We start from the raw sequence: 17,451 nt of genomic DNA on the forward strand, positions 1-17,451 counted from the left end.
AATTCGGAGCCCCATGTCAGGAGGCTCCGAAGTCAGAGCCCCTCGTAAGGATTCCAAAAAAAGAGCTCCGAATTCGGAGCACCTCCGCGGGTGGCTCCGCGCTAGGAGACCCTTCGTGAGAGGCTTCACGTTCTGAGCCCCTTTACAAGCTCCGCGTATCGAGCCCACTGCTGGATTCCGAGCCTCTCCATGCTTTGAGCCAATTTCACCAGAGGGGGTAGACATGCCTCCACCTTCACGGGCTACGGACGGCGCTGCCTCCGTGGAGCACCGCGGCCTTCACTGCGAGAGGCTCCAGACTATGCTGCCTTCACCGCGAGAGGCTCCGGACGGCGCTACCTCCGTGGAGCACCGCGGCCTTCACCAGGAGAGGGGGTGGACCCGCTTCCACTTTCATGGCTCCGAACGGCACTGACTCCGTGGAGCACCGCGGCCTTCACGGCGAGAATGGGTGAACCCGATTCCACCTTCGCGGGCTCCGGACGGCGCTGCCTGCGTGGAGCATTGCGGCCTTCACCGCTAGAGGGGGTGGACCAAACTCCAACTCTCGCGGTCCTTGGATGGCGCCGTCCCCTTAAGCCGCGTGGCCTCCACCGGATATTGAGGTCTCCGGCGTACAACTTCATACGCTCGCAACACCCAAGGAAGTGTGAGAGAGAGAAATTATCTGCTCCCCGCGAACCTCGGAGCCAGCAGATAAGGGAGTACTGTTGGGGAATAACCCCATACTTAGGGTGTTGTATAAACTAATGTATAAAAGGACTAAAATACCACAAAGAGGATGTTGTAGATATATAGCAAATCAAGGGCAAAGAAGTTATTTCCCATTACATATGAATAAAATGAGCCCTCCAAGAGCAGGAGGGGGGGATCTCCCCCATTCCATCCACCTTTCTCAGCCTTCATCCTCTTCCTCTCATCTCCTCATAGGACCAAGCTTGGGCTCCCTCCCGTTAGAGGGATGCCCCTGCCATCCTTGTTGGGCTTTGTTCCAACAAACACAAAAATCCATAAATCAGTAGTTTGGTGCACACATAACATACCTGGTAGCATTACATTGATTGTCATTTTATCACACTTATAAATTACTAAGATGTTGCCTGAATGGGACCCAAATAGACTTGTCTAACAAATCTAAAGCAAAATATCAAAAGACATGGTGAGATAGTGAAAGCTAAGCTACGACGGTCATGCATTCATCCAGAGGCATCGTCTGGAAACTTAGATCCTATGGCATCTCCTTGGGTTCCTCCTCCAAGTAATATTCATACGGATCACTTGTGGTATCTAACTCTAAAAAGTGGAATAAGCAACCGTGAGTACATAAAGTACGTAAGCCTCAACTACAACATGCATTAGTTCTCACAAGGTTTAAGGAAGACTTTAGGGTTATTTAGGCGAAGCAAGATTTCATAAATCTTTTCACTAGCCTAAGACAAAGCCATTTTACATAAAAGGGGTTCTCCATATTGTTTAAGTAGTTAACAATCCGCAAAAGTTGTGTCCACCACACCAAGATGCACTTGGTTCGACTTAACTGATCTCATACCCACATCCAATTTTCCCACCCTCGGAATAGTTTAACCAATTCTCCAGCCTATTCTACTTAACTGATCTCCTACTTGGAGGTGGCCCAGGAGAAGGTGAGGGGATGGACTAGGTTGCTTTTGCTAGTTTGGGCTGAGGGACAGGAAGGATGGCTTGGAAGAGGGGAGCGGGTACGCGCACGCCGAGTTGGGCTGGGCTAGGAAGGGGGGAGGAGAGAGATTGAGCCCAAGGAATACAGTTAGACTTAGATTTGGGATTGAATTTTGCAAGGAATTCCTTTATGGACTTTGCAATTTGAAAGAGTTTGTAATTTGATTTAATTTGGATTTTGGCACTGGTGCAAATCAAAGCAAAATCTAGAAAGACTCAGCATGATATAAATTTGGAAAAGTTTTTGATAGTGTTGGTATTTCTTACGACCATAGATAAATCTGCAAGCGCATGAAATACCACTGTAGCACTTCACCTTCGGGTGACCCCTAAGAGCATCTCCAACAGCCTCTCCAAATTAGACTCTCCAAATACCCATATAGCCAACTCTCCATCTGATTTGGCTAGTCAAAGTAGCTACTTACTCCAATAGCCTCTCCATCTACCACCCTCATTATAAGACTATGACAAATGGGACCCACGAGTCAGCCTCACTTCCTCTTCCTCTTCTCCTTCTCCTCCTCCTTCCGTGTGCATCCCGGCTTTCTCTCCTCCGCCGACGATGCTGTTGGCGGTTGTTAAATGCCGATTCAATACCGCCAACATTTGCATAAAGTTCGGATAATAAAACATCCAACATAGTGATAGGTGCTTAATTTCACATATTCCACAAGTGTTGGTATATATTTGTATGCAGACGATAAACCCCGATGTTGGGAAGAAAATCAGACTACAGTGAGGAGAGTCTAGGGGAGAAGATGGGCCAAGAGCCAGGCCAGATGGGCCCAGCCCAGGTTCGGCCGAACCCCCTGGTTCGGCCGAACCACAATCTCAGCCATCCAGGCTAGGGTTTGGCGTGGACGGTCTTGATCATCTCCTGATGGCGGTTGCGGGGCATTTCGGACATTTCCCCTTCGCCAACCGTCATACCTACCCCTATATAAAGACATCACTCCCTCACTTCACACACACACTTCCAAGCTTGAGCTGAATTATAAGAGGCTTTATTGTAATATATTGTATACTAGAATAGGAAGAGAGTAGAGTAGAAAAAGTCGGAAGAATTCCGGAGCTGTCGGTAATCTTCTCCTATTTCTTTTATTCTATATATTACTCTGAATTCAATATAATATTTTTTCTGAGTAATTTAGATTTATATTATGAGAATTATTTTTTGGTTAGTTCCTAAATAGCATACGGGATTATTGTTCACTATAATCAACTAAAATATAGTGATTGCTTTGGTGAGTTATAAACACTAAAGTAGATAGTAATTGCTTAGACGTGGTGTTTAGGTAATTATTATCCAGTAATTGCTGCGTATCCCACAGTACGTTTGAGGTGGGTGTAGAGGTGGTGACAGCCCTCGAGATTACTTAAGTCCTCCCTGTTCGGGTACGTAGTAGAGCGACATCTGGGAACAGCGGGTTTCCGGTGCCTGAAGTATTGCATTAGGATTAAAGTTAAGCTTTCCCTAGATACTGTTTCTCACTAGTAAATCCTCTCTATCCTGGCCTATCATTTGCTTGGTGTCCTTGGCTGAACTGGAGGAAGATCTGACCACACATGTTCCCTTGGATTCGATACCCTTGGAATACTCCGTAGGGGAAGTGCTACATCGGTATATCCGTGCGCTTGCGGATTTTATTTGTGACCGTATTAAATACCAACATACGCCAACAACCAATTCGTCGGTGGGGATGGCACGATGCGCGGTGCACGACGAGGTCCGGCGGTGGCGGGGATCCCGAAGACGGTGGATAACGCCACGCTCAGCAGCCACAACGTCGACACCGACGGAGCCGTCTCCCCATGTGGCGGCAGTACGGTGGATGGCGGGCGACGGTGCTGACTAAGGGCACTGGGTTGAGGAGGGGGCGGAGCTGAGGAATCCAGGCGGCGGTGCCGACGAAAGGCGCCGGGCTGAGGAGGGGGCGGGGCCGAGGAATCCGGGCGGCGGCGACCCACGGCCAACCGCAGCGCTGGCGAGCTGGAGCATCTCCAACCGGTCGATGACGCCGGTGACAAGGAGAGCACAGAGCCAAACTCGACGCCGCCACGCCGCACAGCATCGACGCGGTGCCGGATGACGACGGCGGCGGCACCGGGAGAACGACGACGGCGGCGCTGGGCGGATGGCGCGGCGGCGCCGGGATGACGACGACGGCGGCGCCGCGAGAATGACGACGGTGGCGCTGGGCGGATGGAGCGGCGGGCAGGGATGGGGAAAGAGGAGAGAGAGAGAGGAGAGGGGGGTGGGACCCACACCGATGGCAAGCCATACCAGCTAGCCAACTTTGGCTATTCTGGTTGGGAATTTAGCCAGCCGGATGGCTTGGAGAGCCATTTGGCTAGTCTATTGGAGTAGAATTTTTGTTGAAGTTAGGCAAATTTTGGCTTGGAGAGCCATTTGGCTAGGCTCTTAGAGATGCTCTAAAGGATATCGAACTCAGGGAATATGTATAATCTATCTAAGGCTAAGACGTTCGAAGGACAACAACTACAGGTAGGCTAGGCAGGCTAGAGAGGACTTTCTATGTGTTTTAAATTTCTGAGCTAAGTTAAAGGTAAATTCCTATATGTTGCTTCAGGCACAGACCCCTGCTGGTCTGCCAACGTGGTTCCGGTTATAGCTCTATGATGTATCCGAAGTGAGGGATTACTAGGACGGGATTCAGGGCTGTCACCACCTGCCGTCTACCTCTGACAAATCCGTAGGATACACAACAAACAAAGGTAATCTCTAACCTAGACACAACGTCTAAGTTATTAATTACTACTCTAATACTTGCGCAGGAACTTCCTTCTCTATCCAGAGTCCTACTACTAGAGCACTTAGTACGAATACTAAACAATGAATCTGCAAAGATGGAAATATATCTCACTTAGACTAAGTAATTAAATAACATAAGAAAGGATCACGAATACTTACTTTATAGAAGAAGTTTCTCCGAAGCCGAAGCAGAGTGTACCGACAGCTCCGGTACTCCTCCAGAATTCCTCCTAAGAAGCTACACTCGTCGAGATAGAAGTCAGAGAGAGCGCTAAATTTCCAGGCACTCCTCCAGAGCTTCCCCTCACTCTCTACCTATTTTATAATGTACAAAAGATACAATAGAGCCTCTTGTAATTCAGCTCAAAGTTGTGTGTGAGTGAAGTGAGAGCCTCTCCTCCTTTTATAGGCTCCAGATGACGGTTACTCCTATGTGAAATGACCAAACTGCCCTCCAACCGTCACTGAGACTTCATTAGCAGCGTACACGTGGAAGGCCAGGATCAGAGGTGCCTTTGGTGGTTCGGCCAAACCCTGGGCCCCACCTCCTGGCCTCTCCTTTGGCAGGGACACTGACTGGTGGGCCCTGATGGCGGTTATGACAGTTATGTCCCATTCCATGGCGGTTTCACCTAACTTGTGGGCCCTTCAATCCGTGTGCTTGCGTCTGATTGGATGAAGGTGTGTTTCCTTGCATGCCGGGTGTGTTTTCTCCTTAAAATACTTGTGCACACATATTTTACCAACACTAGTGGAACTGATTAGTAATAATCCCTACCACTAAGTCGGATACCATATTTTATTCCATTATCTGCAGGTATTGACGATCAAATATTATGATTTAAGGACCGTCAACATGTAGTTCCAAATTTTAGTTTCTGGATTTTAAATTCGGAAATTTTGGGATGATACAAACATTTAAGTACCTTTTACTTGGTGGATGTTAGATTTAAACTAATGGACACACTAGTACAGATCCTTCCATTTGTGACGGCCTCTCACATAACTCAGTTTTACGGGCCGTCACAAGGAAGTCATCTCAATCGGGCCGAAATAAACACCGTCGTAGATCACTCGTATAGAAATAACCGAGTTGCATATATCAAGTGCCCATCACCGATGAGACTCATGTGTGACGGGCCTTCGTTTAAGCCCAAGAGAGATAACACCATCCGTGATGGGCTCATGTTTAAGCCCGATTGAGATTAGTCATCCGTGACGAGCGCCATAACTAACTTCTTTTGACTCAAATGCCTGGTCAAACCTATCGGTGATGGGCTTCATGGTTTGGCCCAATGGAGATGAATCATCATCCATGACAGGCCTGAAGGTAGGCCCAATTGAGATTAGTCATCTGTGACAGGCGAACCTCGTTTGACTCAAATGCATGATCAAACCTATCGGTGACAAGCCTTATTATTAGCCCGATTGAGATAACTATTATCTGTGACGGTCAAATGCCCGATTAAAACAACTTCTCACATCAGTGACCTATGTTTAGTGATGGGAGCCCTTCCCGACACTGATGAGGCTGTCCGCTCGATTGAGATGACCTATCCCGTACTAGTGACAGTTCACACATCATTCACAAACTCGGTGAGATCTCTAGATGGATAGAAAATATGCTAAAATAAAGGGCGCTGGTACGGTTCTACTACTAGCGATATACTCCCTCCGTTTCGAAATGTTTGACGCCGTTGACTTTTTAGCACATGTTTGACCATTCGTCTTATTTAAAAAATTTAAGTAATTATTAATTATTTTCCTATCATTTGATTTATTGTTAAATATATTTTTATGTAGGCATATAATTTTACATATTTCACAAAAGTTTTTGAATAAGACGAACGGTCAAACATGTGCTAAAAAGTCAACGGTGACAAACATTTTGAAACGGATGGAGTAGTAGGGTAGTATAATTTAAATCTAACTATAGATTATTATGAGTATAAAAAATATTGTATTCAAAACTTCGATAAGATATCTTTACCAATTCATCTGTTTGCACAAAATTTATTCTACACATACCATCGGATGTAGTATAGTAGAATCAGATCCATCAGATCTAAAAAAATGAACGGCTCATAATAATTTGAGGGTACCTAAAAACCCGAAAATAAAACTAGTCTCGGAAATTTTTTTTGGAACTAGCTAGTAATCTGTCGACAGTTTTTGAGGCTCAAAACTTTCAAATTTTTTAACCATAGGATCTTAGCATCAACAGTTGAGTTGATTGAACAGTAAGAAATTGTTCAACATGTATAAGGAAGAATAATTCAAAAGTAAAACACATATGCTCTTGAAAAAAATTTGCAAATCCTAATTTTATACAAATGTAACTACCCCTGTAACTATCATGTAACTACTATGTAATTAGGGTATAACTACTATGTAATTATAGTATAAGTGCTATGTAACTACTGTGTAATTAGGGTGTAAATGCTATGTAAGTAGATTAAAGTGTATGAACGGCTGGCTTAGTGGTTGGAATGCTGCCCTATGTAAGAGCAAGGCCCAGGGTCGATTCCCCTCCAAAACACTATATTCTGCTGTTTTTTCCCTTGTTGTACGCACGAATCTCGGAGCGGATCTAAGGGCTGAAAATTTGACAGTTTTCTTAGGAAACCAAACCACTAATATATATAGTACCAAATGTTTCTTCCTGTCACACTTTCAAGCTCTAAGTATATGAAGGATAAAAAGTAAACAACTTCTATTTAAAGTGAACAAATAAAATTTAATTACATGATATGCATATATTGACAAGGCTGTATTAGTTCCAATATTCAAATTAAATCTAAGGAAGAATTTGCGGTGATACTTCTGTGGGTTCGAGGTTATCGCTGCTTACTTCCTGCAAAGAATCAACGGCAATGGCTATGGTGGCCGCAGCATCACCGTTCCCGTTCGAATCCACGCCACCGATGGCCGCGACGGTGACCTCCTCCTCCTCCTCCTCCTCTTCTTCCTCAACTACCTCGGTGACCACCGGCGCCGGCGCGTCGGTCAGTCGACCGTCCCGTTGACGACGGCCGCTGCCATTGCCCTCGGTGTAGAGCTTGAGCAGGTTGCCCAGGTCCGGCGAGGAGGAGAACACCGACCCCGGCAAGAAGTCCACCAGCGACTGGTAGTTGTTGCCGCCGCCGCCGCCGTCGCCGGCCGCGTCGTGGTCCGTGGCGGCGGCGGCGGCGGCGGCCTCGTAGTCGTAGAGCTGGGCCTTGACCCGGAACGCGTCGAGCTGGCGCTGCAGGGCGTGCTTCTCCGTCTCGGCCTCGTGGACGAGCTGCATGGCGAGGCGCACCGCCTCCCGGTCGAACTCCCCCTGCTCCTCCAGCTGCCGCTGGTACTCCGCCGCCTCCGCGCCCGCGCGCCGCTCGCCGTCGAGCTCGGCGCGAACGGCCTCCAGCTCCCTCCGCTGCGCCCGGAGCGCCGCCACGAGCCCGCCCACGGTCAGCGCGCCGTCGCCGTCGCGCCGCAGCTCGGCCGGCAGGTCGTCGAACACCTCTTGGGCATGGCCGTGCCCGTCCTCGTCGTGCGGCGCGCGCGCCGCGATGGGCGCGAGCTCGAAGAGGGAGACGTAAGGGCCGTCGCCGTCGCCGTCGTCGCCGGCGGTGGGGCGCTGGTCGCCGCCGGCGTGGTCCTGCTCGCAGATCTCGCTGCCGATGGAGACGACGCGGTGACCCTCCATTCCTAAGGGCATGTCCATCATCAACAAACCAATATTTCTTGATGACAGTAGTTCAAGGGAATTAACAACAGTAATTTTGTAGATTTTCTTGATTATAAATTTGTAATGACCAATTTTGCTTAAACTCATGGACCAGTTTCTCGGTGAGAGATCTCCCCATGTCTCTAAAATTTCGCACACCTTCAAATTTGGTTGAATTTTGATAAAACTGCTCCAAGAGAATAACGTAATGAACTCTCAAATAACTCGAATGCCATAATAAGTGTCGGTATGAATTGGATAATCTTTACTACTAGAATTTAAGCCCATTCAGAACACTGATCTGTTCACGATACCTATGGGAGATCTAAAAGTTTCATGTGAAATTCCAACATTCAAAACACGCCTTAAACTGTAACTTGTAATTACAGAAAGTTCCAGATATTGAAGTTGACAGATGCTAACGTTGTGTTCACTTCATTCTTACTTCCTTCTAGTAATTAATATCTCTGTTGACATTTTGGATATCAACAAAAAGTACTGTGCACACACGTTTCATTATGGAGAAATTTTAAAAATTACCTGTAGTTACTAACTGTATTATTACATTTTATTAACTATATTGCTATAAAAATATTAAACAAAAATATATGAAAGTGTGTTCCATGAGAAATATACTAGGCTGAGTTCTTTGAGAGAATCCCTTATATGCCATTGAAATTTGGTCTGATCCCTGATATGCCACACAAAATTGGCTCTTCCCTTATATGTCATTGGTTCAAATTTTCGCTCCCTCTCATGCCACTCCCGTGAGTTGACCGTGTGTTGACTCTATTGATCTATCAGTTTTTTGCATAAATGACCAAAATAACCTCTGGCCTAAACTTGAGAATATGGCCCAAGTGGCCCAAGCCCAACATTTGTCCTCATCAGTGACAGGAAACCCTAGATCGTGCACAGGCAACACAGAGAGGGAGGACAGAAGGCGGCGTGGCTCCCGTGAGGACAAGGCACGGCGAGGGCGGCGATCCGGCGAGGCGCTTCCGGCGGTTCGACGCGGCGAGGGCGGCGCCCGGTCACTGGAGGGGCGGCGCCCGGTCGCGGGAGGGGCGGTGGCCGGTCGCTGGAGAGGCGGCGCCCGGCCACGGGAGGAGCGCACAGCGGTCGTAGCAGGCACGGTGAGGGCGGCGCCCGGCGTCAGGGGCGGCGCCCGGTCTTGGGAGGGGCGGCGCTGGGCGTCAGGGGCGGCGGCCGGTCTTGGGAGGCGGCGGCACCTGGAGCAGGCCGACGGCGGCTTATGGAGGTGCAGGAGCGGCAGGAGAAGGCAAGGAAAATGGTGAAAGCAAGCCAATGTCCTCCCCAATCTTGGGTTCCTCAAGGGTATGTCTCAAAATTTTCCCCTTTTGTAAATGTTCTGATTTTTGCATATGGTGGCAGCACTGGTGGGATGTAGTTTTGTAGCATGCAGTAATTTTGTTGCATGCATCATGTATAGGATGGATCCTGGTACAATATATTTGTTGAAAATCAGGCTCCATGGGCATCATAGTAGAGACAACTTCACCTATAAAACAGAGGAAGTGATAGACAGTGACAGGACAAATTTCAAGGACTTCATTGATGACATTTGGGAGAAGTACCCATGGGGGGTGAATGAATTTATAACAGTGAACTACTATGATCCAGGAAACAAAAACTATCCTCAAGTATGTTCAGACCAGTCTATGCTAGAAATGTTTGTCAAGAATGCCACCACCAAGGAAATATCTATGTTGATTCAAGTTCATAGGAATAATGAGCAAGCTGTAGTTCTTCCACTTCCAGATTGGCCAACACCTGAAAAGATAGCTAGTGGGATAGAACCTAATATGGCTGACATACATGATGTGCCATGCACTCCATCTGCTGCAGTGCCATCTCAGGCTACTATCTCTCAGGCTACTATCTCTCAGCCTAGCAGTAGCACATAGCATGCTGATAGGTATTTAGCAAATCCATTTAAACAAAATGAACATGTTGGTGTTGATGATGAAGGCATCTACTCCGATGATGAAATTGTTGTGGTTGCTGCTGATGGTGAGCAAGAGAAAGAGCCTACTGATGTGCCTGAGGTGGTTACTGAGGTGGTTAGTGAGGAGGGGGAGGAAGAGGAGGATGGTGTTGACGAGGGAGAGGAAGAGGAGGATGGTGTTGACGAGGGAGAGGAAGAGGATGATGGTGTGGAGGAGGAGGGGGAGGAAGAAGAGGAGGGGGAAGAAGAGGAGGATTGGGTGGTTGAAGATTTTATTCCTGTCCAAAATCCAGAGGTAGTATATGATAGAAATGATCCACCAATGACAAAAGATAGTATCTATGAAAACATTGTGCAATTTAGATTGGCAATAGCTCAGCATGTAATTAAGCATGAATTCGAGTATAACATTGTTAAGACTGACCCAGGGAGGTTCATTGCCAAATGTGCTGCTGAGGGGTGCTTGTGGAGAATTCATGCATCAACAATGCAAGACAATGTCACAATTCAAGTAAGTATTAGTTCTATTATTTTTCAGTGTACCATTTTTTCATGTATAGAACAATTCACATTCCTTGATAATGAAAATGCAATTAGCTTGCATGTGGCTGCTTATTTTTCAAGAATGGCAGGTAGCTGCCTATTTTTCATTGATGCCAAATTTTAATTGATTAAACCTTGCATGTGGCTGCCTATTTTTCAAGAATGGCAGGTGGCTGCCTATTTTTCATTGATGCCAAAATTTTCAAGATCAAACCTTGCATGTGGCTGCCTATTTTTTATGAGCTAAGTATACCATTTTTTGCTCTTTTCTTTTGGTAGGTGAAGACCAATCATGTTGATCATTCTTGTTCGAGTGCAAGAAGGAGCGAAAAGATCAAACCTGCAAGCAAGGCATGGTATGTGAAAAAATTAAGGACTGGTTGTTAGAGGATGCAACTGTGGGAGCAAAAGAATTACAGAGGAGGATCCATGAGACACACAAGGTTAAGGTCAACTATAAAAGAGTTTATGCTGGGAGGGAATTGGCTCTTGAAAAGCTGTATGGCAAATGGCAAGACAGTTTTGATAGATTGTACAGCTACAAGGCAATAATTGAGAGGGAATGTCCTGGAAGCTTTGTTGTAATTGACCACCAAACTGTAGTGGGGAAGCTTAGGTTTAGAAGACTATTCTTTGCACTAAAACCTTGCATAGATGGGTTTCTAGATGGCTGCAGGCCATATGTAGCAATAGATAGTACTTTTTTGACTGGGAAGTTCAAGGGGCAGTTGGCAACTGCGTGTGCTGTTGATGGGCATAATTGGATGTACCCAGTGGCCTTTGGAGTGATGGATTCAGAGACCAATGACAACTGGAAATGGTTCATGGAGAGGCTTAGGGATGCTATTGGGAATCCCGATGGACTTGCTGTTTGTACAGATGCAGGGAAAGGAGTAGATACTGCAGTACATCAAGTTTTTCCTTATGCTGAACATAGAGAATGTATGCTACATTTGGTGAACAATTTCAAGAAGAAGTTCCATGGGAAAGTGTTTGATGATAACCTATGGCCTGCAGCGTACTCATATAATCCATATTTCTTTCAGAAACACATTGAGAGAATGGGTGAAGCAAAGCCAGAGGTTGTGGCTTACCTCAAACAGAACCATGTCAGACTTTGGACAAGAAGTCAGTTCTCAGGCCAATGCAAGGTTGATTATGTCACAAATAATTTGGCAGAATGTTTCAATAACTGGATCAAGGAGCATAAAGGATTGCATTTGGTGGATTTCATGGACAAGATCAGGCATAAGTTAATGGTGAAATGGAACAAGAGAAGGTCCATTTCAAAAAAGCTTGAGGGGAATATACTGCCACACATCATGAAGGAGTTGAATGAAAAGAGCAGGGGTTTGAACCATGAAGTTACAAGAAGTGATGATACATTAGCAGAAGTGGAGTGCAAGGGAGGGAGTGGCCATAGGTTTGTTGTCAATCTCAGAGATCATACATGTAGCTGTAGAGAGTGGCAGGTCTCAGGAAAACCATGTACACATGCTATAGCTTTTATCACATCTATCAGAGGTTGCAACATTGAGGATTTTGTAGACAAATGTTACTCTGTTAGAAGGTTCCAGCTGGCTTATTCAAAAGTAATCCCTCCTTTGATTGACAAATCTCAATGGCCTAATCCAACCCATGAATTCTTGCATCCACCGGTTCTCAAAAAAATAGCAGGCAGGCCAAAGAGGACAAGGTATAAAGGTTGCAGTGAAAAGGGCAACACAGGAGCTAATAAAGGCAAGCACAAGTGTCCACTTTGTAAGGGTTATGGTCATCATTGGCATAGTTGCAGAGAGGGTGATCCTGCTGATTACCAAGCAATGCTAGCTGAAAGGTACCTTCTTATCAAATATTTCCTCTTCATTCTCATTTTAATTTCTATACTGTTTAAAATATTTTCTTGTATGTCCAAAATATTGGTTGTAGGGGTCCTCCAAAAAAAAGGCAAAAGAAGGTTACTAGTGTTCACTGTGAATCTAGCATTGTACCTGTTCCTAGTGAGTCTTCTGCACAAAATTCTTGTTTGGCTCCAACAATGTCATATCCACCAACCAAAAGTTGCCAAAGTGGAAAAAAAGGCCAGGACCTTACTATTACTTCATCAGATTCAATTAGGTATATCTACTTTTGTGAGATTTCATCTTCACTGATCACTTCGTTATTTGCTCACATTTTCCTTTCAATAATTATTGTCTAACATTTATGTCAATCTTTAGATCAAGATCAATGACAGGATCTAACCAACCAGAACCTTTGAGTGTGCTGATGCCACTGCCACCACCTAATAAGGGCAAAGCCAAGGCCAAATCTAAGGCAAAGACTAAAGCCAAGGTAGCCAATAAGAACAACAAAGAGAATAGTAGTGCTACTACACCTTTGGCTCAAATCAAGCGAAAAGACAAGGATGCTCATGTGTCTCTAGATAGTCCAGCAATGGGGACAAGAAGCAAGAAGAAGAAATCTCTAGATTTTAATTCAGACTGAACATGTCTTATATTATTTTGCTACTGTCATATATGGGAGTTTGGTACTGTAATACTGCTCTAGTCCCGGTGCATGTCAGCACTATGTTAGTATGCACCGGGAGTTGGTTATGTGCTGGGAGTTAGTTTGATGAGTGCTGATGCACCATGTCAGTAAGCCTGAACATGTATTTTGGTACTGTCAGTATGCATTTTGGTACTCTGTGGTCATTTAAACAGCTCCCTATAATATTTGTTGCATATTCTGTGCTACTGTGTGTTATTTTAGCTGTTTAGCTGTGCATTACAAACAATGTGCAATTACACATTATCTTAAATGTCTGTCAGAAGCAATCTATTATATTGCTTGAATGTTTTGTTATACTGTGAAAAACAGAGAAATGTTGTGCTCCCTAGTAAATATTGTTGAAGCTTTTGTTCAAGAAGTACATGGTTAATGTATGTGGAAAATACATTAATGCCATAACAGATTGCTTTGTTCTACTATGAAAAACAGAGAAATATGTGCCTCAAAATTATATGACTGAAAAATATTCATATATTCAATATATAGATCAATGCTATACATTTATATATTCATTTATTCCAAATATATGTGATGCCTAGCTAAAATGTAGTATATAACTGACATACCACCTACTACATGCCTATCAACTCAAGAAGGGCAAATACGTCATTTCACTCTACAGTTAACAGTCAACTACCAGTTAACGGATGGCAGTGGCATGAGAGGGAGCGAAAATTTGAACCAATGGCATATAAGGGAAGAGCCAATTTTCAGTGGCATACAGGAGATCAGACAAATTTTCAGTGGCATATAAGGGATTCTCTCGAGTTGTTTCCCCAACTTTCCCAACTCACCTCCCTCATTTTCCGTGCGCACGTTTTTCAAACTGCTAAATGGTACTTTTTTGCAAAAAAATTTCTATATGAAAGTTGCTTTAAAAAATTGTATTAATCCTTTTTAAAAAAAATTAATAAATACTTAATTAATTATAAGAAAATATGTTGCTCCGTTTGGCGTGTGCGGGAGATGAGTTTCCAACCACACCTCCCGAACACAGCCTAAGAGCGAGCTTACAAGTCAGTTGTAAGCACATGTGGAGGAGCGAAGAGAAGAGAAAAGGAAAGCGGGTTACAGATTTATAGCCAGCTGCAGCACGGACTCCAATATGTTAGTGTATGTATGAGAGGTGAGACCATATATTAATAATATAGTATATGCTTTATAGGTAACTAGTGTATGAATGAGCTATTAGATTGACTATAGATGAATTGAAGCTAGTAGTTGGCTATACTATTAAACTTGCTCTAATAGTATTTTCAATCTAAAATCCTAGCGCATCTATTAATGTTTAAGATTTTGATATCTAACTACACAATCTATTTAAAAATGTGGCAATGCTATGTGGTTGATCATTGAATCACTTTCAGCCTCTCAGGATCAGTCTACTCTGAAATGTTTTTTTCTTTTTCCAAGGCCCCAACTTTTTATCCCTAAAGATTCCTACCAATGTAATATTGTGAAAGCTCAACTAGTAAAGGTTGCACCAACCAAAAGATGAAATGATGCCAATGCCATTCTACAAAGTGACCAACCAATCGAACCTACTACTAGCAAAGCTTCACTCTAATTATTGATTATTGAATCATCAACGACCTGAACCTGACCGAATTCAACAAATTTTTCTCCAAACCGACACGCATAACACTATTGTTTTGCAATAAGACACTACAAGTAGTTTCAAATTGGAAGGATGTTCATAGATCGATTACCTCCTGGTTTGTCTGAATTTTCAGCTTCTGCGCCATCAGAAGCTGAGATCATCTTCTGCTGATCCGGCTGCTGCTGCTGCTTCTTCTTCTCCGGCTCCGCCGCCGCCGCCGCCGCGGCGGCTATGGCGGCGACGTGGGCGTCGCAGAGGAGGCGTCGGAAGGCCACGCGTTCTTGGCCGCGCGCGTCGTCGGCGGAGGCGGAGCAGAGAAGCCGGTGGACGCCGGCGCAGAGTAGGCACGGCGGCGGGCCGAGGCGGAGCCACGACGCCGCGGCGGCGATGAGGCAGAAAGCGGCGCCGTTGGCGAGCAGCAGCGACGACAGCGCCCACTGCAGCGCCGCGCGCGCCACCACGGCGATAAGCTCCCGCACCATGGCCGGCGGGCCTCCCCGGCGTCCCAATGTTTCCAGCTCAGCTCAGCTCAGCTCAGGATCAAGCGAAATTCAGCAGAAAGAAAGGCTGGAAATTTGCCAAGATTTCGTAGGATTAATCAAGAAAACGGAGAGGAGATGGAAGGATCGAGGAGGAGCAGGAGGAATTTGGGGGGAGGTAGGTGGAGGAGGTGATCATTGGGATGATCAAGTGTCAAACTTTGCAAATGGAGCACCACTAAACAGCACAAGAAGAAGAAGAGAAAAAAAAAGAATGAAATGAATAGTGTGTATGATAGAATTGGTTGGGCCAGCCACTTTTGAGAAAGGAGAAAGAGTAGGTGACGTCATGGGCCAGGGTTGTACTACTAACTCTTCTCAAAGGTTTTTTTTTTTTTTGGTTTTTTCTTCTGTTTAATTTTTTTTTTTTGGAAATTTGTAATTTAAGGTGATGATGACCCAGTTCTTGGTGAATGGTGGCAGTTTTGGAGAAGGGCGGTAGGCGCGGTCGAAGCCTCGAAGGGTAGCTACCAGGGGTGGAGACAAACCTAGAACAGTTAGGGCTTAAGGTCTAGGATTGTCTCCTAAATTTCTATGAGATTCATTCAAATTTTATTGAAACTTTTGAAGATCTAAGGTATCTAAACAGGTTGAGTCCTACTTTTGGTGGTTCCCTGGCTCCTGGTAGCCACGAGCGTATGATGATCAAGAACATAAGTAGTTGAAGCTTCGGACACAATGAAATTATATGTGGTAGCATTGGTAATTTGGTACTGCAGCATCTGCAGTACCCCTCGATGTATCCAGATTTGTTGATAGGATTGAATTATTTTTAGGACAGAGGATACATGATGTGTCCAAATTCATTGATAGAATTAGATTCTTTTTAGGACGGAATAGTACTACGTAGTATCCATGTCCTCCCATAACAACAAAGGAGTAGACAACAACTAGAAAGCATCTAGCATTCTGTGTTTGTGTCATACTATGCGGTTAGACACTACTCCATTCTTTTCATGTGAATAACGCCCTAAATATAATAAGCTAGATTACGTCAATTTTCACTAAAAAGAATGCTACTTTTTTTTATCTCAAAATATAAGAACTTAAGATTAGGTAAAACATTTTCTGCTATGAATCTGAACAGGTTGTCTGTATAGATTTGTACTACTAGAAAATATCGTATCTATTGTTATGATCTTATATTTTGATCCGGAAGGAGGAGTAACGTACGGATTTGATATTAGTGTGATGACTAAAAAGGATTTTATAATATTACGTCGGCTAATTATGTCGTACACTCGTACTAGCTGTTTAATTTTTCCATGACAGAATTGACATGAAGTCATGATGACGTGGATTATTCTTTATGGTGAAAAGGTGAACAATTGTACATAGGAGTCGTGCCGTTCCAGAGTTTCTGACTCGTTACTGACTGATAAGTTCACTCAAGCTAATGCTAACTTTTTCATCGTATCAATATGCCATACACACATAACTTTTCAGTCATATCGTACTAATTTTAACCCAAACTTTTAACTTTTTAAGGAACTGAACACAGCCTTAGCTGGTTTTTGTGCAAAGGGGATATACGCGTGATTGTCAGCTGATTGATGTTTGTGCAAAGTGCAAACGACACTACTAGAAAAAGCATTTTTTCCAATGTGAGAGTCTTATTTTCGCAGGCGGACATGACCCTTAGAGCCAAATGACCGTCTACAAAAATATAAATCGAGGTGAAATTTGATGTCAGCCTGCGAAAATCTATTTTAGCAGCCGGACCACTTAAGCGGCGCCTGCAAAAATCATTTTCGCAGGCGCCGCTTAAGTGGTCCGCCTGCGAAAATAGACTTGAATATAAATAGACTTGGGATAGGAGGAGATTTTTTCTAAGTCTCCACACCTCACCACTCACGGCCGGCAAGCTTATCCCCTCACCTCTCGCATCCCCTCCCCTTCACCTCTCCTCTCCCCTCCCCTCACCTCTCCTCTCCCGGTGGCAGGTGGTGGCGGCGGAGGGCGGCAGCGGCAGCGGGCGGTGGCGGCGCGCTCCTGGCCCTCCCTCCCAGATCTGGCCGGAGGGGAGTGGGGGGAGCACAGCGGCGGGCGGTGGCGGCGAGGAGGGTC

At 45.1% G+C, this 17,451-nt stretch overlaps 2 protein-coding genes across 3 annotated transcripts; one reads left to right on the forward strand and one right to left on the reverse strand.

The window, feature by feature from the left end:
* Nucleotides 1-7,167: 7,167 nt before the first annotated feature.
* Nucleotides 7,168-15,588, reverse strand: LOC127757245 (uncharacterized). Its single transcript, XM_052282725.1, has 2 exons — nt 14,955-15,588; nt 7,168-8,161 (listed from the first exon to the last, which is right to left on the reverse strand). The coding sequence occupies exons 1-2, from the start codon at nt 15,325-15,327 to the stop codon at nt 7,269-7,271; spliced, it is 1,266 nt and encodes a 421-aa protein (XP_052138685.1). The 5' UTR covers nt 15,328-15,588; the 3' UTR covers nt 7,168-7,268.
* Nucleotides 9,073-13,418, forward strand: LOC127757244 (uncharacterized). 2 transcript variants are annotated; one of them, XM_052282724.1, is made up of 5 exons: nt 9,073-9,518; nt 9,634-10,660; nt 10,972-12,529; nt 12,622-12,810; nt 12,912-13,418. In XM_052282724.1, exons 3-5 carry the CDS (start codon nt 11,046-11,048, stop codon nt 13,177-13,179), a joined length of 1,941 nt encoding a protein of 646 aa, XP_052138684.1. In that variant the 5' UTR covers nt 9,073-9,518; nt 9,634-10,660; nt 10,972-11,045; the 3' UTR covers nt 13,180-13,418. The 2 variants fall into 2 exon arrangements, with proteins under 2 accessions (XP_052138684.1, XP_052138683.1); XM_052282723.1 differs by having other exon boundaries at nt 10,578-10,660.
* Nucleotides 15,589-17,451: the final 1,863 nt, after the last annotated feature.

The sequence above is a fragment of the Oryza glaberrima genome, chromosome 12 (genome assembly GCF_000147395.1).
Source record: "Oryza glaberrima chromosome 12, OglaRS2, whole genome shotgun sequence".
In the NCBI taxonomy this organism is placed as follows: Eukaryota; Viridiplantae; Streptophyta; class Magnoliopsida; order Poales; family Poaceae; genus Oryza; species Oryza glaberrima.